The sequence below is a fragment of the Canis lupus genome, chromosome 25 (genome assembly GCF_011100685.1).
Source record: "Canis lupus familiaris isolate Mischka breed German Shepherd chromosome 25, alternate assembly UU_Cfam_GSD_1.0, whole genome shotgun sequence".
Taxonomy (NCBI): domain Eukaryota; kingdom Metazoa; phylum Chordata; class Mammalia; order Carnivora; family Canidae; genus Canis; species Canis lupus.
In genome coordinates this window covers 36,966,188-36,987,991 of record NC_049246.1, presented here as the reverse complement: position 1 = coordinate 36,987,991, position 21,804 = coordinate 36,966,188, and the positions used below count along the sequence as shown (strand labels likewise).

Below are 21,804 nucleotides of genomic sequence, written 5' to 3'. Positions count from 1 at the left end.
GATACAACGCCTCCTCAGTTCCTTTCCAGGGTGGGAGTCTTCTTTTGAGCCTCCTGCAAACAGATGAAGTGGGTTGGCACTTGGATTGCCCAGTGAGGCCTCTGTTTTCCTGGTACCAGCTTCTCAGTCAATGACTCAGTCAATTCAATTCTGGAGGCCAAGAGGCCCAGAGGTAGGAGAGAGTAGGAAACTCACACTAATTGTATCCCCAACATGGTTTACCATGGAGCTCCTTCTTTGGGTTCCAAGGCTGGTGCTTTGGCTCACTTTGCCTGGGCAATTTGTGTTCGCACACCATGGCCTAGGACCTAGAGAACCAGGGACTGGCATCAGACGCCTGACCACCCCAAGCCCACCCTGTAAAGCCTCACCTCCCACTGCGTCTCTTCCAGCGCGGGGGCGAAGCTGGTCTTCTCCTTCTCATAGGACCTGAGCTTGGTCTCCAGCAGGTCCTGCTCCTTCATGAGGCTCTCAAGTTCCTGCCGGAGCTGCCGCTTTTCCTGCTGGAGCTGGAGCACCTGGAGGTGCAGCACCTGCTGCGTGCGCTGGCTCTTCTGTGAGGCTTGCTTCAACTTGCTGCACTTCTGCTCCAGGCCCTCCAGCTCCTCCTTGCAGCGCCACGGCCGCTCTTCATAGGCCTGACTGGACGCCAGCTCCTTCTCCTCAAGGCTGCGCTGCAGCTTCTGGAGCTCACCTTCTCTCTCCAGCAGCTTCTGCTCAAGCTCCTGGATGGTGCACTCGTCTGTGGAGATGGGGGAACGGACACATGAGGAACCCTTGTCTGCCTTGCTTGGGTGGGCCAGCTTGCTACCCCCATCAGAGAAAGACAGAGCCTTCAGGCTCATCATGTTGCTGTCCTGGAGGATGATGCCCTGGGTGATGTTGTGGGCTGAGCCCCCAAAACGGCTGGTGGGCCCCACCGGTGTAACCAGCGGGTCCAACTGGTAGCTGCTGCTGGTGCTGTGTGTGGGCAGGCTGGACATGGAGTTCCGGCCAGAGTCAGACAGTGCTCCAGAGCACAGGCTGGGCTTTGGCTCCTGTTCCTTGGGCTTGTCTGGAGGGGCAGGGTGCAGCTGGTGGCTGGCGCTCTCAGGGGATGAGTGGAGGATGGCTCCTGACCGTGGCAGCACAGGCTTGAATGCCGTGGGCCTCACTGCACCCTTCTCTGAGCCCTGGTGAAGAAAACAGCCATATTGATCCCATATCTCCCTTCAACTCCCCTTTCACCTTCCCTTCCCTTGTCTGGGTATTTGTGCCTGCCAAAGGGCATCGTTCTTGGCCATAGTGATAGGCAGCCTCACCTGAAGCAGCCAAATATTCGGAGTCCCTCTTAAGAAGGAAACATTCCTTTGTGGCTAGGGGATATCCTAAAGGATCCCTGAGGCACTTTGTTTTATAAACTACCAACCAGTCACGAGCTTGTCCTGGCCCTCCTGAGATGATGAACAGCATTTTTAGGTTCAGTGGCTGAGATGAACCATGGCTGGGCCAGGGCTCTGACTCTGGGTCTCTGTGTGCTGTAGGGTAAGGACATTAGACTGGAAGAGCATGATGTCCTCATAGAGGTCAATCCCTTCTTCACTTTCACTGTCCCTTCTAGTAGGCCACGAGCAAGAAAACTGGCTGTGACTAGTATTGAAGGGTTGTAAGGATCCCTTGGAATAACAATCCTTTTCTGAAAACTGTCATTTCACAGGGAGAGTACACTACAGTCTACAAGCCCTTTAATTTGAAAAACTTAAAGTTCTATGCAAACTAAGGGAGTCATTTCCTAGTATCAAAAGCCATGGATTCATCTCCCCATGTGGGGGGAGAGGATTAACTAGGAAAATTGTTTTCCGGTCCGCTCATGGGACCCCTGAGAGCCTGAGGTGGCACAAGGGTTGGATTTCTGAGTCTGTAGGGCTCTTTTAACCTCATCCCTGCTAAATTGATGATAACAAACTCAGTTCTTATCCAGCCAAAGACATTTCCAAGGCCTGGCTTGTGAGTGAGGGAAAAGCCCACCTCTAGGAGACGGCTCTCAGAGAAGCTGCTCGCTCTCTCCAAGTGGACCCTCCATCTCTGGCTTTTCCAGAGATAACAGAGCTCCTTCCCCTTGCCATGCACGTGAAAATGCTGCTCTTGGTCCCGTTTTGACAATTCAGAGTTATATTCCAGTAGAGCTCAGAAAGGCTTTCGTTGCCCCTTTGCTCTTTGCTTGGGGCTCACCCAAGGCTTCCAGATTAGGGGACTGACCAACACTTCAATTTCCTCATCCAGCCTTAGATCTCTGTAGTGTAACTTCAGTAGTGTAGGGTAGTGCCCTCACCACCACTGCTCTGGCTTCTTGGAGGTTTGCATTTTAGTATCATTGCCTCTATTCCCCTCCCTGCCTCCATTCTCTTCACCCCCATTTTGCTCTTCCTTGGTTTTCCAACCCACCCGCCCTTACCAGAGACCCTTTGCTTACCATTTCTAGCTGATTGGAGAAGGGCATAAGCGTGGGCGGGGTGGACGGGCCAAAGTCCACCCCAGCCTGGCCGCCTATGTCCCCACTAGACAGTGCAGTATAATCTGGGTGGTGGGAGCCCCGGGCTTTCTGGCTGACCTTGATGTAGAAGAAGTCTTCACTCTTTCCCATTTTGGAGCTGGACTTGCCATGGCCCGAGTCCTGGGAGAAGCCAAATCTCAGCAGCCCATCTGAATACCGATTGAGTTTCTTGAGATGGGAGGACTTGCCCAACTTGTACCGCGAAGCCCGGCAGTGCTTGCCGTGGAAGCTGTGGCCAGAGATGAGGCTACTGACGCTACCCATGCTGACTTGGGGCCAAGGACAGACAGGGCAGAGGAAGGACCTGATGTGGCTGTGGCAGCAAGGGGCAGTCCTGGTACCACGAAGAAACTGCTGTCATAGCAGAAGCCTCACAGAGCCTGGGAGAGCTGTACACCTGGAAGGGGACAGAAGGAAGAAGTCAGCCTGAGATGGGCCAATCACTGCATAGTCCTCGATGGTGACTTGGAGAGCAGTTGGTTCTGACTGCTAGATCTGAGCAGTAGAGAAGTATATGCTTCTCCTAACGAAAGCTCTGCCCTGTTACCGGACTCTTTGTTCATTCTTCCTTTGTCTGTGAATTCAACAAACATTCACTGAGACTCTCCTTTAGAAGGGCCCTCTTCTGAGTCTTGGGTTACAGTAGTACTAATAATGCTACAGCCCCTGCCCTTGTGGGGTTTGTGTTCAGTGTAGTGTGGACAGGCCATCAGCAAATCAATGTCTACTATCCTTAGTGATAAATGTGCTATGGAGGAAAATAAAGCAGAGTGAGTAGCATAGAATTCTGGGAGGTGGCTATTTTATACACGCAGCACAAGAGAGGCCTCTCTGTTGTGGTATCATTTGAAGAAGCCTCAAGAAAATGAGTGAGCAAGCCATGTGGAGATCTCGGGGGGAGAGAGAAGAAGCTCAGAAGCCCCCGAGCAAAAACCCTAAGTCCCAAGAGCAAAAGCCCTAAGTCTCTGTGGTGGAGTGTGCTTGGCATATGTGAGACCAGCCAAGAGACCAGCCTGGCTGGAGAATAGTTAGCAATGGGGATTGGGGGGTGGGTGGGCAGAAATCAGGATAGGCAGAAATCAATCTAACAGGTACCAGGAAACATAGAGTCTGATTGGCCATAGGGCTGGAATTTAACTCTGATTGAGATGAGGAGCCCCTATATGGCTTTACCCAGCTGATTACTTGATCTGACTTAGGCTGCAGAGAGTCACTCTGGCTGCAGGGTGGAAAAGTGGCGCTGATGGGCCTGGAAACGGTGGGCCAATTACATTAGGTGAATGACTAACATGACTAAAATTATATTTTAGATGTAATTTTAAAGTCAAGCTCATAGAATTTGCTATAGGACTGGATGCAGGGAATGAGAGGAAGAGAGGAGTCAAGGATGACTTCAATATTTTTATCCAAGCAAGTAGAGGACATAAGTTGCCATTTATTGAGCTATAAAGAAAGATATAAAGAAACCACAAAAAGAACCAGTTTAGGATGAGGTAGGGGTAGAAAATAGGAGTTTGGTTTAAGACATTGTTTGCAGAGCTTATTAGACATCCAAGGAGTGCTGTAAGGTAGGCAGCAGGATGGGTGCGGAGCTGCATGTCAAAGCTGTTTATTATAGAAGCCAGCTATTCGACTAGGTGATGTAACTACAGAAGTGAAGGCAAGAAGATAAGAAAAGTTCGAGGACTGGTTCGTGGAGGTCAGAAGGTGAGGAGGAACAAGGAAGAGAAACTGAGAAGGCTCTGACAGAGAAGACCTAAGAAAGAAAATGCTTCATAAGGATGGTGTCAAGTGCTGCTGCTGCTGCTGCTGAGAGGTGATCAATGGACCTGGTCCTGTGGAGGTGGATTGTCATTGACCTTGAGGAGAGTAGTTTGGATAGAGGGATGGAAACAAAGGCCTGGCTGGGGAGGGTTCAGGAGAGTAAGAAGAGGCAAATAATTGTATCCTTGAATGTTGAGAAGTACCTTCAGTTTCACAAAGTAATTCTAAAATACACTTAAACTGTGTTTAAAAGTAATAGGAATGCACAATCCAAGAATTACACGACTGGGTATTTACACTAAAAATACAACAATAGGGATTCCTGGGTGGCTCAGGAGTTTAGCACCTGCCTTTGGCCCAGGGTGTGATCCTGGAATCTCAGGATCGAGTCCCACATCAGGCTCCCTGCATGGAGCCTGCTTCTCCCTCTGTCTCTGTCTCTGCTTCTCTCTCTCGCTCTCTCTCTCTCTCTGTGTCTCTCATGAATAAATAAATAAAATCTTTAAAAAAATTAAAAAATTAAAAAAATAAAAATACAAAATACAACAATACTAGTTTAAAGGGATACATGCACCCAAAGTTTAATGCAGCATTATCTACAATAGCCAAACTATGGAAGCAGCCCAAGTGGGATGGATAGATCCATCTTTATGGATGGATAAAGAAGATGTGATACACACACACACACACACACACACATATATGAGAGAAAAAGGCAAAACAAAAACCAGACTCTTAACTATAGATAACAAAATGATGGTCACCAGAGGGAGGTGGGTACAGGGATGGGTAAAATAGGTGACGGGATTAAGGAGGGAACTTCTCAGTGATGAGCACCGGGTGATGTATGGAAGTGTTGAATCACTACTGTATGTTAAGTATACTGGAATTAAAATACAAAACTTAAAAAAAAAAGTAATAGGAATGCATTTTGTAACTAATGCTGAAAATAACAACAACCTTGCCAGTCACCACACAGAGGAATACATTGGGATGTCAACACTGGCACATTTGCAAATTTGGATAAATCTCTAAGCGTAGGTCACATGACTTTCAAAGCTGGAAAAAACTACGTGGTTGTCATGCACTGTGAAGGAGTATTGCTTAGTCAAAAGATAGATGATAGAGAACTCTGAGTTTAATAAAATAGGAAATGCAGAAGAAATCCTATATTCTTTATTCTGCTCTAAATTACACTGTCAATCCTAAAGGTGTGAAAGAAGTTCCAGGTGGGTTATAGAGCATGTACATGCATAGTGGAAGAGAACACTCTTCAGACTCTGAATATGAAGGCTGGAGTTCAAACTTGCATTGCTTGCCTGAACTATGAAGTAGTGATGTTACGAATAAACACATTCTATATTCCACTCATAGAGACGCAACACAACAAAACATCAGGGTGTAAGTGTAATGTATGGTTTCTTTGAAAAGCTATTATTATATTGATGGCCTCTTAGACTCAAGAAAACACAGTTATGTCTACCTCATAAGATTGTCAACAGAACTTTATGAGACACCAAAATGAGCTAACAGTTCTGGTACGTTTACTGAAGGCCGAGTACCTAGTTGACACCCCAAAATTGCCAAGTATTTTCCTGGGTATCCATCATTGTTCTTCTGTAGCATTCATCATCCCTATGCTATCTTCAATGCCTCACCTCATTTTCCAGGACTACTGCTCTCCATTCCATTGGCATGCAACTTTCCTGCATCCCAATCCCCAACGAAGTCACTTAGAAGCACAGAGTTCTTCTGTTAATTTACCAGTTGATGATGACAAAGATGTGTTTTTCACTCCCTCCCCACATTATCCATTTCTTGCTTAGCTGGGCCTTCAGATCCTAAGAAGCAAAAATCCTACTGTTCTCCATATGTAGGGAAGTTATTTTTGGCCAGAAGCCTCTCCTGCACTCTGCACATTGCACCACTTGGGCAACGGGTGACTTACTTTTTGCCTATTTGCTACACATTTATGAATTTATATATACAATGATGTAGAGGTAAGACAGTTGGCTCTGGCATCAGACAGATATTTCAAAATTAACCTGACTGATGTTCCTTTGCTTATGAAATGGAAATAATAGCTATTTCACAGGACCAATATGAGTATGAAGCAAACTAACAAGTCAAGGGCTGTGCTGGGCACATGGTAAGTGTTCTACAGATGTGTGTGTGTGTGTGTGTGTGTGTGTGTGTGTGTGTGTGTGTATGTGATCAACAGAAGGCCAAGATGGGGGTATTGCCCTCAAGAAGCATATCATATAATTGGAGTATAACTGTAGTATCTGGCAGACAGGCTGCATGAATCCGTTCATGGCTCTCCTGTTCCAGTACCATCTCCCCTCACGTGGTCCCTGAGACCACCTCCAAATATGTCTTTCCCCAGTCTGTTCTTCCTAAGCACCTAAAGTGTCAGTGTCATTTCAGGCACTCCTTCAAAGCTTCTGTTCTAGAATAAGACCCTGGACAGGCCTTGGTTTCTGCCTACCGCTCCAATCTTATCTCACCCCATTCCTTCCTTGCTCACATCCACAAGTATAGCCAGACTCCTCTCTCCTTTGTTGGTGAATACACCAAGGTTTTACCCACTGAGGAGCTTTCCTACCTGCTGCTGCCGCTGCTGACAACTGTCTTTCCTCAGTTCTTCACCTATCTTTCTCATCCTTTAGTTCTCGACTCAAATATTACCCCTGCAAAATGACTTTCTAGGGTTACTCTTGAAAAAAAATCCATGCCTCCCATTACCCTCTATTATACCAACCTATTTATTTCCTTTATAACAATTTCTTTTTTTTTTTCCTTTATAACAATTTCTTAACCTGAAACAATCTTATTTTTTGTTTATTGTGTGCATCTCTACCAGAATATAAGTTCTATGGAAGCAAAGGCTTCAAATCTATAGCTCCTAGAACAAAAATGAAGAAGTAAGGCATGAGGTTACATGACGTGGTCTCTCTTATTTAACTGGCCAGTGGCTAAGCTGGGACTTGAACTTAGAACCAAATTCTAGGACCTCCATGCTATAGCACAAGGCTGGGGACTATAGGTAAGGCTCAGAGCCTTAACAAGGCTCATGTCCTGAATAGCCAAGTTATGTTTCCAGGGATGGGGAAGAGAAACCCTGGAGGAAAAGTAGGGTCCATGGCGTCAAGCCATAGCTTCATTTCTCTTTTGGGCAGATGACAGGGTTTTAGGGACAGGTAAGTTTCTTGGTTCACCTGAGCAGCAGCCTGGATGACCTGTGACACATGAACACTGTGTTAGGCTCTAGAGGATTGAGAGGAGGAAGACAAATGATGCCAGGGAGCACAGGAGAGGAGTGGGTGCAGGATAGGGCCTCTGGGCCTCTGAGTGCATTCCTGTCCTGTAGCCCCAGATCCTCTGTTCTCTGCTTCCTAGATCCTGACACACAGAGGAGCTTTGAAGTTTGAGATTATCCCCAGATCCACTTGAAGCTGAATTAATTACCTTTAAGTGTCTAGACTTGTTCTGCTTTCAACTTGGAGAGAGCATCACAGAAAATGTGGCTATGATCCCACTGAGTTCCCAAACCCTAGGTCTTCCCATCTACCCACCCCTGCCAGGCTTGCTATCTATACACTCAGGAAGGACAAAGTAAAGGGGCACATTTATATTCCTGGGAACAAATCCCTACTGGCCCAGACTATTATACATACTTGGGGTGAAAATAAGTAATCACGCAGATCCTGGAGATTCAAGAAGGGAAAAAAAAAAGAGAGAAGAGGACAAGAGAGGAAAAATGAAAGAGCCACAGAACCTCTACTGTGTCATAATGACCTTCTCTCCTGCATGTTCTCCTACTGACTTTCCAGAAAGAGTCAAGCGAGAATTAGACTCCAGGCTTAAGAGAAGGGAAGAAAAGAAAAGAATAACCAAAAACATCTGGTAGAAAAGGGGACACCCTAGCCTATACGTCTCAAAATTTGGCCCCAGAGAATTCAGGAGACTTCCCCCCCCCCCCCCCAGTACCAGGCCAGATCTCTCCATCCTCTACTTGACCCCACCCCCTGCCTGCCCTCAATCTAGCTGCTATGTACAACAGGACCAGAAAGACCTTGGAATCCTGGGAAGCTCTCCCTTTTGAGCTACTTCTACTCCCTAAACAGTTGCCCCTCCCTCACTCCATTTTGCACTCTCCTTCCCAAAGGAAACCAGGGCTCATGCCAAAGTAGCAAATCTCTCCCATCCCCTTTATGGAATATGGAGGTCGAGACATGGAGTTGTAAAGCGGTCTCTCTGGTGACAAGGAATACTACTCACCCTCCTATCCCAAACCCCGAGGAGAAACATCTCTGGCGTTGCCTACACAAATCCAGACTTCTGGCCTGGGAAGAGAGAGGATCTACACCCTCCTTCCCCTGTCCCCTCACCCTGTCTGGAGAAGTCACTCACAAGATCAGTGTGCTCAGCCTCTAGAAGGGTTATTTTCCCTCCTTCTCCCACCTTCTCTCCCTCCTTCACCCCTGCCTGTCTCTCCTCCCCTCCCAGTCACTGTCCAGGGAGTGGTCCTGCAGGAAGGCCCAGCAGGAACCCACTGCCCTGCTCTGGGGCATCTCCACATGCTGCCTGGCACCCCCTGCTGAGATGCCAAAGCCCAGAGCTCACTGAAGACTGGGAAGGAACAAATAGTTTGGTCTTAAATTCCTGACTTAACTAATGACTCCTTGCTTCCAGGGATGGGGAGGAGAAACCCTGGAGGAAAAGTAGGGTCCTACTTTTCTGGGAGGGTCTGGGGAGATGGGAGCAAGGAAAGGAAGTGAAACTATAGAAATTCTGTTATATCACCTCAGTGTACCCACCCTCCTCCACCTACCCTCCCATGCTCAGACTCTAGGGTCCTGCAACCCTGTTTCCTAAAACTTGAACAGTTCCTTCTTTGGAATTGCTTCGAAGAAGGTCATAAGGTGAAGGGCAGCAGGCACTGGAGAGGGCAGCCACCTGGATTGTGATGAACAAGGTTCCCCCCAGGCAAGGTTTCTCACCAGTGCTTGCTTGGGGACCTGACATGCGGTTCTTAGAGTCTTCTTCGTCTATCTAACTTTAATTTCAATCCGTTTGTAAAATACTGAAATACTATAAAAATAATCTAAGTAATGTGTTCAGAATTGACAATTGTTAAAATGCTACTTGCTTTAATAAAACATCTCAAAGTTAAAATCCCCATTACCTCTTCCTTTCTCCTCTCTCTCTCTCATCTCTCTCTCCCCAGGGGATTCCCTATCATGGATTTCATGTGTACATTTTTTAATCATTAAACATTCTTAACATATAATAATACTATATATGTACTGCTTTGCTTTTTCACTTTATATAAATGGCATCCTGCTGTATGTATCATTCTGCGAGCTTGATTATTTTATTTAACATGTTATATTTGGGACCAGTTCATGTTCCTTCTTTTACCTGCTGTGTGGTAGAATCTCACTGTATTTCATTCATTGCTCCCTACTCAGATGTTCCCATTTTGTTGATAAATCCTCTTGTATAGAACTACTTCTCCACATGGGTGGGAATTTTTCTAGGATTTCTTTTCTCTTAGATGTCTTGTTTTTAGGAGAGCTGACATCTGAGACACTTATTGGCCAATATATCACAAAAGGGTAGTAAGCGAGACACAGAGACCCTAAATCACACCTCACCATATTACCCTTGGGTGGGGGAGGGTGCATTGCTGTTATTTTTTTTTTTAAGATTTTATTTATTTGTTTGTGAAAGACAGTGTGTGCACACTCGTGCATGAGTGGGGGTGGGGCGGAGGGCAGAGGGAGAGGGAGAAGCAGGCTCCCCATTGAACAGGGAGCCCCATGCAGGGCCCAATCCCAGGACCCTGGGATCGTGACCTGAGCTGAAGGCAGATGCTTACTGACTGAGCCACCCAGGTGCCCCACGTACTGCTGTTATTAATAAGAGGGTGCCACTGGCAGAGCAGAGGTGAGAGGCAGCAGCCCTGTGGCAGGGTGGGGTAAAGGAGTTTTGACCAAACAGAGAGATCATCCTGCTGCAGGTGATGAAGGGCCTCCCTGCTCTGAGGCAGTCTGATCAATAAGGGCAGCATCTTCCTTGGTCAAAATTCCATAATGCTGGAGATAGCAGGAGCTCAGAGATCCTCTACCCTAACTCCTTTACTACAGAGAGGCTACCCAGAAGCCCAGAGCAGGAAAGGGACTTGCCTAGGTCACATCACGAGTCCTGGACTCAAAACTAGTATCCTTTGCATTTTACGAATTGAATAGGGCCAACTGGGTTCCATTTTCCAGATTGGGGGTGGGGCTCTATTGGGGCCACATGTGTAAAGAGGGGCTGTGGAGAGTGTATGTGTGTGTGCAAGGCTGCCTGAATCAAATGGGATTCCCACAGGACGGAATTACACAGGTTGGCAGTGGTGCACCATTCAAAGATGATCATTCAGTGGGTACAGTGACTGAGAAGGCAGAGGAAACCACTCTAGGCTCCACCTGGGCCCCAGCCACACATGAGAGAGCTGACCTACCTCCAGGAATGGCTGCTGGCTGATGATCTGGGGCCCGAGCTCTGCTTGTATCTGCTTCCTTCCTTTTGATGGGGTGTCACCAGTCTAGGATAAGTTTGAACCATGGTCTGCATCCTCATGTTCAGTTCCATCTGTGGAAGTTGCAGAACTTCACACTACTATTCATTTACATTGTCCCTCAAGGTGGACCACGTGCCAAGCATCGTGTTGGGTGCTGAGAAGAGGAGAGACAAGGCCTCTCACAAGGAAACTGACCTGGTAGTCAAACCACAGCTTCCTTTCAAAGGAACACCATGGCCCTCTTTCAGGCCTGACTGGTATGGCCCCACAGGAAGACTTGCAGACCACAAGCAGCCTCTCTACTGGGCCCACGGTTGCTACTCAGTGCTTAGCTCACTAGGCACTCGGCCTTCAAGGGCCAGTGACGGCTCCTGCATTATTTAATCTTTCAGAGATGAACAGTTATCTTTAAACTTGCTTGAAGGCAGGTTGGACTGAAGCTTCTTTGTATCCCACACGGTATTGAGCAGATTGCTAAGAATACAGTAGGTGCTCAATACATGTTTTTAATTAAAATCAGCTCACAGGGAACACAAGGATTTGCTGAGTGAGCCTGTGGAGGGGAAGGTGAAGCGCGGGGAAGGTATGTGACTTAATCTGAGGTCCCACAACAGGTAGTAAAGTAGGAAGCCAAGTCTATAAAAACAGAATCCAAATCTGGTTTCAATCCAAATTTCCACCTCTTAGACTTTAAGTCAACCAGTCAGTTGGGGCAAAGCAAATTTACCCTATCCTTCACGTTCCTGTCCTGTTCAAAGTTTCTGGCCAAGACAAAGAACTATAAGGCAGTGCCTGTTTTTATGGATCCGGTTGAGAGACAAGACAGGTACACCTAAATAAAAAGAATATAAAAAGCAGCACCGGTTTAACTGAAAACACAGGAGGGACTGGCAGGAGTTTGCTGAATTGGAACCAGCTCTCTCTACCCCTAGCACATGAGTGCTTTTTCTTTTTTTTGTTTTTCTTTTGTATAGAAGTGAGGTAAAAGTTCTCAACTCTATCGTCTGCCTGTTACAGACTGAAGCTTTGTGTCCCCCATAAAAATCATGTTGAAGCCCTAACCCCCGATGTGACTGATGGTATTAGGAAGTAATTAGGTTTTGATGAGCATGAGGATAGGGCCCGTATGATGGGATTGGTGCCCTCACAAGAAAAGACCAGAGAGCTTGCTCTGTGCATTTGTTCTCATTCTCTCTCTCCCTGCCAAGTGAGGATACAACAAGAAGGCAGCCATCTGCGAGCCAGAAAGAGAGCTCTCACCAGAGACCTAATCTGCCAGCACCTTGATCCTGGACTTCCCAGTCTCCAGAACTGTGGGAAATAAACATCTGTTGTTAGCCCCCCCAGTGTGTGGTATTTCGTTATAGCAGCCTGAGCTAAGACACCCCCCTACACACGCACACACCAGACACCTTGGCCGAAGATGCTGACTGGGCTGTCAGGTTACCCTGTTACTGGCATTGTCTGCATAGTCTTCCCTCCTGCTTCTCTGTCTGCATGGTGTTGACAGTCCCAAAGTGTACAGAACTGCTGTTCTCGGGGAGAGTCCTATAATGGAAAGATGCTTGGTGGGAAGCCAGGAAAGCTTTCTACTTCTAGTTCTCCCTCACCCCAGCTCTGAGATATACAAACAGTTCACTTTCTGGACTTACCTGCTAGGACTTCTTTGCTCCTTTAAGCAAAGTCCTCAAAGACAGGACCTGTGCCTTCACAGTCATGGGTTCATAGGAGAAACCATCAGATAGCACTCATTAGGCCCCCTACATGGTGTATGTTCTACTGGCATTATTGCATTAGGCCCTCAACAAAGGATCACAGATCAATGGGTCTGTTCCATCATCCAGCAGGAGACTTAACCTTTTGGCATCTCTATTTCCTTAGGTGTCAGATGAGCACAGTTGATACCTAACTCACAGAGCAGGTATTCACAGGATAAATGAAATTACATAGTTGATAATGCTTGGCCCCAGTAAGAAAAATGGTATATATGGGATGGATTTTTAAAGCAAGTGCTTGTGAAATTATAAGTCAGTATAGAAAGATGCTAGAACTAGAGCTCACATGTCTTGAAGTTAAGAGAGCAAGTCTTAAAAAAAAAAAAAAAGAACAAGTCTTTACCTATAAATACAGAGAACAAACTAAGGGTTGCCAGAGGGGAGAGGGGGATGGGCAAAATGGGCGAAGACACGGGCTTCCAGTTATGGAATGAATTAAGTCATGGGAATAAAAGGCACATCAGAAGGAATATAGTCAATGATATTATAATCGCAGTGTTTGGTGACAGATGGTAGCTATACTTGTGGTGAGTATAGATAAACTTGTCAAGTCGCTATATTGCACACCTGAAACTAATGTAACATTGTGTGTGAGCTACATTCAAATAAAAAAAAAAATTAAAAAGCAGGTCTTTAGGGAAAGATTACCACCCCCCACTCCCACCCGCATCACCCTGTGGCAGGCACGGCTGGCTTCAGAGGGACTTGCGGCAGCCAGACCTGCCTCCGGCCTCCAGGAAGGCAGCTGGGCCTTGCAGAGATGTGAGAGCAGCCCTGTGGCATCTGTCAGCTGGGGCTGGAGGGGGCGGAGGGGGGCGGGGGCTCCACCGGGCTGGTGGGTGGGCCCCTAGCCAGCATCCAGGCAGAGGTCTCTCTGGGGCTAAATGGGCCACGTGCCCAGAGTTAATTGACTCCCCTTTCAAGATGACTCTCCCCCTGACCCTCTGTTCCTCCCCCTGGTACACTGCCTGATTCAGCTTTTCTTATCTAGAATTCCAGTGTTTGTATTCCTGTCCTTGACCTCTCCTCCCATTTGCTGCTCCAGGTGAGGGGCAGGGGCAGGGGCTGGGGCTGGGGCAAGTGCTGGGGCAGGTTAATCAGCTCAGCTCAGCTTGCAACCCACCCCCCCAAGTTTGGTTGGCTGATGCCTGGAGGGCTCCATGTGCAAAGCTCAGTACATATTTTCGGAGTGAAGGGGTGAATGAAAAGGAGGCGAGAATGGAGGAGGAAGAGGGTGGGGGAGTGTGGGCAGTGAGGAGTGGCTGAGGTCTGAGGGGGAGCATGTGGCCCGAGGGTTGGGAGCAGAGGCCCACGCAGCTCTCAATTAAGTGCACTTGGGTCTGTGAAAAGGCAGAAAGTGAAAGGGAAATCACTGGCGGGCTGAGTCATTCCATCGGGGTGAACAATCGGAAGCAATTCTGCTTCCCACTGCTCTGGAGGAATCAAAAGCCTTTCTCCCTGGCAGCCTTTTGTGTGCAGGTCGTCAGCTTTCAGCTGTGGCGGAGCCATCCTCCATCCCGGTGGGCAGCTTGTGTCTTAGCGCTGATGATTGACATTTCTCCTCAGGAACACGATTACCCACGGATCCCAACCTGCCCTTCTCTCTTCCAAAAATAAAGCCACAGTTACATGCAAAGCTCATGCAAATGTAACCCCACTGCTTTCAGTGCAGCAGCTGCTCCTCCGTGAGAAAGCAGAAGGCAGGCCTCATCCACATTCATGACTCAGGTGCCACTGGGCCCAAGGGCTTTTGTGAGCTGGGCAGCACCCAGGGAAGAGAGCCACTTCTCCTCCTGGTGAAGGGGGCAGCATCCAAAGGACAGTGACTCAGATCTTAAAGGAGAGAGTGGGTGGGATATCCAGAGGAGGTCTGGGAGACTTCCTAGGCTCTTTCCCAACTCACCTGGTCAGACAGAAGGAACCCAGGACCACTTAGGACTTTGGAGACTAGAAAGCAGGAGTCAGGCAGCACCCCTTCCTGCCAAACCCTTACCACCCTAGAATGTACACTTGAGCTGGGCACCTCCCAGAAAGGTGGATTTGAAGATAGGCCTGGGGCAGCCCTGGTGGGTCCACGGTTTAGCCCTGCCTTCGGCCCAGGACGTGATCTTGGAGACCTGGGATCGAGTCCCACATCGGGCTCCCTGCATGGAGCCTGCCTCTCTCTCTGCCTGTGTCTCTGCCTCTCTCTGTCTCTCATAAATAAATAAAATGCTTAAAAAAAAAATAAAGCACTGAGAAAAAAAAACGAAGATAGATCTGCATCTAAGGGACTGATGGGCAGAACCAATAGGGTCTTGGACAGTGATTTAAACAGGTTTTGCCTATTTGTCATCTTTGTGGTTGTCTAAAGGTCAAGTTCAGGTTCAATAGGGAAGAATCTGTAATAAATTAGCAATGCGGGCCATGGTTTAAGAAAGGGGGTGTGTGGCAGCACTGTTAGCTACATGACTTCCCTGGTCCAGGTACCAAAGTTGGCACCTGGTTAGCCTTTGGCAAATCAGACAATCTTGCATCTTGAATTGAATAGGAGAGGTTTCAAGTTCCCTCAGGATTTTGACTCTGTGGAATGCCTTTGTGGCTCCACCTCACCAAATATCTGACTCTTCCTATCCTCAGCTCCTTCCTGTGGTTCTCTTCATTCTCCAGATCAAGTTCCTTGGTCAGAGGAAAATAAGACAAGGCGAGCTACCTCTATTTCATCCCAGGAGCCAGGGAGGGAAAGGGCCACCTGAACAATGAGAGGGCTTTAAGGGTCACAGAGACAATTACTCAATTCTAATTACTCTACCTATTCATGAAACCCATCCTAAGGGGGCAGGAGTTCCAGGGCAATCAGGATGAGAAACAAGTTGGTATCAGACCATAGGTGGAAGAGCGGAAGGGAAAAAAAATGTTAAAGCCCTGGGGTGCTGCATCATTGTTCCACAGTAAGAGGCTACGGATGCCCAAAGAGGTTGGGTTATTTGTTCAAAGCCACACAGTAAGGCTGGGGCTAGACACTTGGCTTCCTGGCTCCCTAGCTGGTATTTTTCCCACTTATATCTTTGTTAAACAGGAGAAAAGAAAGGGTTGGAGTGGAATTATTCTATGGTGAGAGAAACTCCTTCAAAATGCTCAGATCAAAAGAGTCAGACCAAAGATGAAATCAAATCCTCCACCCCATATACCAGCAACCTGTGACTTCATGTAGCATCACCAGCCATAAACAGGAACTGAGGTCAGGTGATAAGCAGTATCTTTCCACAGAAAATCAGTAGAAAATTGTACTTCATGAGTTTGGTTGGTGTGAGGGTGTGACAAGAAACAGTGGGTAGCAAGACGGAGTAGAAAGAAGCAGTAAGTAGGAAGCCTGTTTCATATACAAGACCCCTGGGAGAGAGCACCATTTGGGGAATAGAACAGGAAGATTTTATAACAGAAGGCAATGACTCTTCCAGAAGGTAGGGAAGTATGAGAGAAGGATAGAGGGTGGATAAGGTGGGGGGAGCACGTGGTGAGTGCTTGTCCTAAAGAAGCTCCCCTTCCCCCCTCCCCTTTCCCCTCATCCTCACCACAGACTGGCTTTTATACCCAATGAGTATATCATATATGTATATATGAGCATGTAGTAGGGGGCAGGGAAGATACCTGGAAGGTTTTGGTACTCAGAAAGGGATTGGAATTGGGGAAGCCCTGGCAGAGGGTCAAGCTCAGTTTCCTGACTCTGGATGCTAGAAATGACCTTGAGTGGCTTGATGAGTTCAACCTGGTCCTTTAACAACTGTGGCTTTGGGGATTTGGAGTTGCCCATGTGCACTTGAATGTGTTTGTATGTGCTCAGCTGTCTGCCTGTTAGGATCTGTGTGCACAACATGGGAATCCTGTAACCATTCCCAAGTTAATGTTCTCCCAGTACTACTGGATGTGTCTGGCTGGGGAATTTTGACTTCTGTGTCACCTCTGCCCTGACTTCTCACCCTCCCCACTTCCTGTTCCAGGGTGTGTTCCTGTCAGTGAACTTGAAGCCTCACATCTTGCAAAGAAGGCTCTAGTGAGCATCAGGCAATCTCTCTGCCCTCCTGGCACCTGCTTTCCCCTCGGATCCTGAAAGTAAGATAATTAACCTCTCTCCAAAGCCTAGGGATTCTATAGGGTTGGCCCATGGCTGCCCCTAAGTCCCTCATTACTGTCCTCATCTACTATCTCTGAGGATTAAGAGAAAAATGCAAGTAGAGCACTTAGACTCAGCACCCAGCTTATCATAAGCACTCAATAACTATCAGCTATCATCATTTAATGTCTTAAACCCTATTTATCTTTCAAGGCCCACCTCAAATGTTGCCTCCTCTGTAGAGCTTCCCACATAAATTGGAGGTATGCAAATCTCTAGATCTTCTTTGGCAATGGTTCTCAAAGTGTGGCCCCCATATCACTAGCAACAGCTTTATCAGGAACCTTGTCAGAAATGCACATTCTCAGGCCATTGCAATCTTGATGTCTGGGGACCAAAGATCTGTGTTTTAATGGCCTTCCAGAGGAAACTGAAGTTTGAGAACTGCTGTTGTGGTATTCTCTTTGTATTCTATCATTGTATTAATCATAGCCTGACCTGAATTATCACTGTAAGCTCCTTGAGGGTAGGAACCGTTTTCTATTCTGAAATGCTGGATAAGTCCTTGTGAATTTGAGTAGGTGAGCATTTTAATTAAATTTCATCTGAATAATTTCTAATCTCCCATTTTTCCCGAACCCTGTCTCCTGATCCCGTCAATCTTCCTATCTACCCAAGGGCCTTAGGAAAATCTTACCTGCCTTCAGTAAGAGAAAACCATCTTCCTGCCTTCATTCCTGCTCCCTCCTTTGCTTCCTCCTCGACTTCCATCTTCCCAACTTAGGGCTTATGAAATTAATGGTGAGTGTAGAGCAAGGGTAGAGGGCACTTCTGGAGTGTCAGAAAGTGCCAGATATTAAAAGGTTTGGGTCCAGAGTATAAAATGTTGTCTCTGCCCCAGTAATGTTGCAAAGACATTAAAAACCTTTTAGGTGCTTCTCAGGTTGAGCTGATCTCTCAAAATGCAAAACCAGAGCAAAGAAGACTAGCCCCAACCCCCTTATACACAGCATCCTTCAAGGACGCTCCTGAGCAGCCTGCTTACTATAAACCATCACATTATAGCCCATGGAAAAGAGCAGAAGGTATTAGAACTCCCTTTGATACCTACTCATCCTGCCATACTGGCTATAGGGCTCCTTTTCCCTGCCCTGTGGGTAGTATAACTAGAAGATGGAATGATTGTGGCCAGTGAGATACATATGTTGCATAAACATGTTATTTAGCCCACCTGCCACACAGATTTGGTTCTGTCTGTATCTAGCTAAAGCCACATAAGCTTTCCAGGGAACACAGAAACTGTGAACATAGTATAGGTTATAGTAGGGTGACCATATAACTTGGACACTTTTGAAAGTGAAAGGAGGTGTTAGTATCAATAATACCAGAACAGGAGACATACACTGAGGCATATGGTCACCCTATGTATCAGTCATTATTTCTTCCCACGAGGGCCAGGTTGTGGATGAGGATGTCAGAAAGGAAGTTTTGGTATCTCTTGGCCCCCATCCCCTCCTTCCAGCCACTTAGTGTTCATTAACTATAAGAAACAAGGAACAGGAAGCAACTAGGAAGTCCAGCTAAATGGACCACATACCAGGTGCTTTACCTACAGTGATACATGGGTGCTATGAGACCTTACATGTCCATCACCTTTGCATTGGATTCTTATCTCATCTGTGCTTAAAAAAAACCCTGGACAGGTATTATAATCAGAGTTTTGGGGAGTTACAGCCAGAAAAAATGATTCTTGAACCCAGGACTCGGGTTTAAAGGTCAGAGCTCATCTATTGCCTCATGTAGCTTAGTCATGGGCCGGCATAGTGAAAGCAGGATTGAAATGCCTGATGGGGCAGGCTCGGCTAACTGTTACCTCCCAGTACACGTGTCAGCAGTAACTTTGACAAGTAGAGAGATCTGCCACTGTGGAGGTGAGCTGCTGGAAGTACCTGTGCCCCTGTCTGACATTCACAAGTATTTGGTGAGCATTTACTATGTGCAGTCACTATCAGGGCTCTCTGGACACAGCAGTGAGCAGAACAGACATGTAATACAGAAATACAGAAGACATGTAATACAGAAAATGACAGGTCTGGCTTGCATTCAAGGTCCTGTGCAATGTAACCTCAATCTGCCTCTCACCTCACCTCCCACTATCACAAGCTTCACCAGCTAAGCACTCTCCCCAACTGGCCCCAGTACCCAGCGTCATGGACACTCAGGGTTGCATCTGACATCTAGAGTGACCTCCTTGCTAGCACCCCTGCCAGCTCTTAGGGGTCCATCTAGTTCTTCCCCTTCCCCATGCCTTTGCTTGTGCTGCTTCCTCTCTCCCTTTCCTGGATCCAGCCCTCCCCGTCTTCTTCTGCTTACTACTGTGTATTGCTGAGTAGTGATTTTTGTCAACTAAATGGATGACAAACTCCTTCTGAGCCTGGATTCTAATGTCCACACTAAAGAATCAAGATCTCCCAGCAAACTGGGGCTTTTTATTGGTGTCTTTTGTTTTTCTCAAGTCTAATCTGTTAAACCTTCTCCAATGTGTAAGCCCTGTACCACCTCTGCATCTTACTCCCTGAAGGCAACTTCATCTCTATAATAGAGAGAAAAGTAGAAGCACTGGGAGCAAACTCCCTCAATTCCCTGAACTCATAAGCTTACCTGCAAGTGAAGTGATTTTTGCCTCTTTTGAGCCTGTCACAGGCTGGAATATTTTCACATCAGGCTAATCCTTCTAGCCATGGCATGATTCCATCAACTCCAACCTTCTCCAGTTCCGATTCCAGAATTGGTTTCTCACTAAGAATTATGTTCTAACCCTTCTATTTCTCCAAGTTTTGATTTTCCATAATTCCCTCTCATGAGCATTTAAACACACACAAGTCTGCCAACTCAAAAGCAATACACACAGCAGCCCCTGAACTCCATTTTCTCTCTAGGAATTACTGCCTTTCCCCCAGTTCACAGATAGCTTCTTGAAAGAGAAAGCCATACTCACTCTTGCCACGTGCTCATTTCCCACTTGTCCATGGTCTACAGAAGCCTGGCAACTGCCCCTGATAATACACTAGAGATGCTCTCCAGGGATGTTGGTAAATCCAACCCACACTTTTTAACAGTTTCAAACTTGACCCCTCAGTCACTCCATATTTGTTTCAAATATTTGTTCATTTTTCTCCACTCCATTCTTTTTGAAATACTTTTTCCTCAGCTTACATGATACTATGATCTAGCTTTCCTCCTATCCCCTTGGCCTTTCCCTCCATCACCTTTTCCTCTTTCAATCTGAAATATTGGTGTTCTTCAGGTTCCATCCTGGACCCTATGCTCTGTTCCTGGTTGGCCCATCCTTTCTCATGGCTATAGCTGTATCCACATGGTAATGATTTTTGGATTTGTGTCCATAGCCAAACCTTTTTCCTGAGCTCTTAACCTCAAAATCCAACTGCCTGCTGGCCATCTTCACTGGGATGGGCCACCACATCTCAAAATCAACATATTCAAAATGGAATTCACCATTCTCTCTTCCTTGTCTTTACCCACCTTCCCCTAGCATGTCATGTCCCTCCTTCTAGGTTCCTAGTCTTGGAGAATAGTGCAACTGTGACCAAGCCAGAAATCTGACCCCAAGAAATTTGATCAAGTCTGGAACCCTTTATTTCTTCTTCTCACCCCTATACCTGACCAATCACCAGGTCCTGTCTTATTATTGATTTTGCTTAAAACCAGCATTTCCCTCCACTGCTATTGTCTTAGTCTAAGTTTCTGTCATAGTTCCCTTGGGATACTAGTAGGCCTGTTATTTGCTCTTTTCCAACCTTTCCCAAGGCTTCTATATTGCCCAAAGAATAAAATCAGAATTTCTCAAATGGCAGAGAAGGACTTCATGAGAATGGTCTATCTTTGGGACACCTGGGTGGCTCAGTCAGTTAAGTGTCTGCCTTCAGCTCTGGTCATGATTCCAGAATCAAGCCCTGGGTGGGGCTCCCTGCTCAGTGGAGAGCCTGCTTCTCCCTCTCCCTTTGCCTTACCTCTTACTCATGCTAGCTTGTTTGCTCTCTCTCTCAAATAAATAAAAGTCTTTTTTTTAATAATCATTTATCTTTGTATCTCCATATTATATAGCACTGCTGTCTTCCTTCCCCTTCCCCTTCCCCTCTCCCTTTCGCCTGACTTGAGATCTGTAAATGTGTAATATTTTTCCACGTACTGCTCCCTAGGCCTAAGTCCCTGAGACTTTCCTCAGACAGGGCTTCCACTAGGAGGCCTTCCTATGTCTTTAATGCATCCTCTACTTGTTCTTAAAACAGAGTTAATCACACTGTAGTACAGGTCCTCTGTATTCATACCCCTTTCTCAACAGTTTACAAGACTATTTTATATACTGTTCTCTCGGCCCAGAGCTCAATAAATGCTTGTTGAATAAACGGATAAGCATGTGTTTAAAAATCATATCCTAAAAAAAGAAAATAAAAATCGTATTCTATTTTATGATTCACGAGCTCCATGAGCTACCCTTTTCTAGCTGGGACACCACAAAACACTACACAGTGGTAAAGTTTTTCATCCCCAATCTATCCCCCAGGAGGCTTCATAGAGCACACAAGGTAGCCTGAAACACAGCTGTGACAATTTTGGCTCCATCATGCTTTAGAGAAGGCTTCTCTGTGTGGCACTTGTGCCTCGGTGTTCCCCTAATTTGGTCCAGGGCTCTGGGTGTGTTGGAATTAGTAAGCTTGTGTGTTAGACCTTCCCAACGGGGTAAGAGTACAGCTGAATGACAAAACCTGCTGGGGCCAAGAATATGCACTGGATTCGACATCTTTATTGGTGCTGTGTTTTTCTAAGTCATCTGCACTCTGAGTTCCATTCTGTGAAGAGAATTCTGTGAAGAGACCAATTGTGCTAATTTGACTGGGGCTGTGGAAATTCCTGGGACAGCAGACTTAATATAATAACAGGGAGTCTCAGTAAAACCCAGATGACTCGGTGGCCTTATCTAGTCAGGAAATTGGGATTAGCACAAAAGAAAATTGAATTAGTCCTTAGTAACACCTTGACTTGGCCT

General features: G+C 46.6%; 1 protein-coding gene across 5 annotated transcripts in view; it reads right to left on the bottom strand.

The window, feature by feature from the left end:
• LZTS1 (leucine zipper tumor suppressor 1) overlaps positions 1-21,804 on the bottom strand; it is a 51,344-nt gene that overhangs the window by 6,291 nt on the left and 23,249 nt on the right. For 3 of the 5 annotated variants that reach the window (XR_005378701.1, XM_038573913.1, XM_038573912.1), the window contains 2 exons: positions 2,453-2,930; positions 372-1,172 (listed from right to left, as the gene is read on the bottom strand). Coding sequence is in view for 4 of the 5 variants with exons in the window: in XM_038573913.1 (XP_038429841.1) it covers positions 372-1,172; positions 2,453-2,797 (1,146 nt within the window). In the remaining variant the exon portion in view is untranslated. Of the gene's footprint in view, positions 1-371; positions 1,173-2,452; positions 2,931-7,974; positions 8,012-10,808; positions 10,938-21,804 lie in introns of those variants that run through there. The other 2 variants (XM_038573914.1, XM_038573915.1) reach the window with 2 other exon arrangements.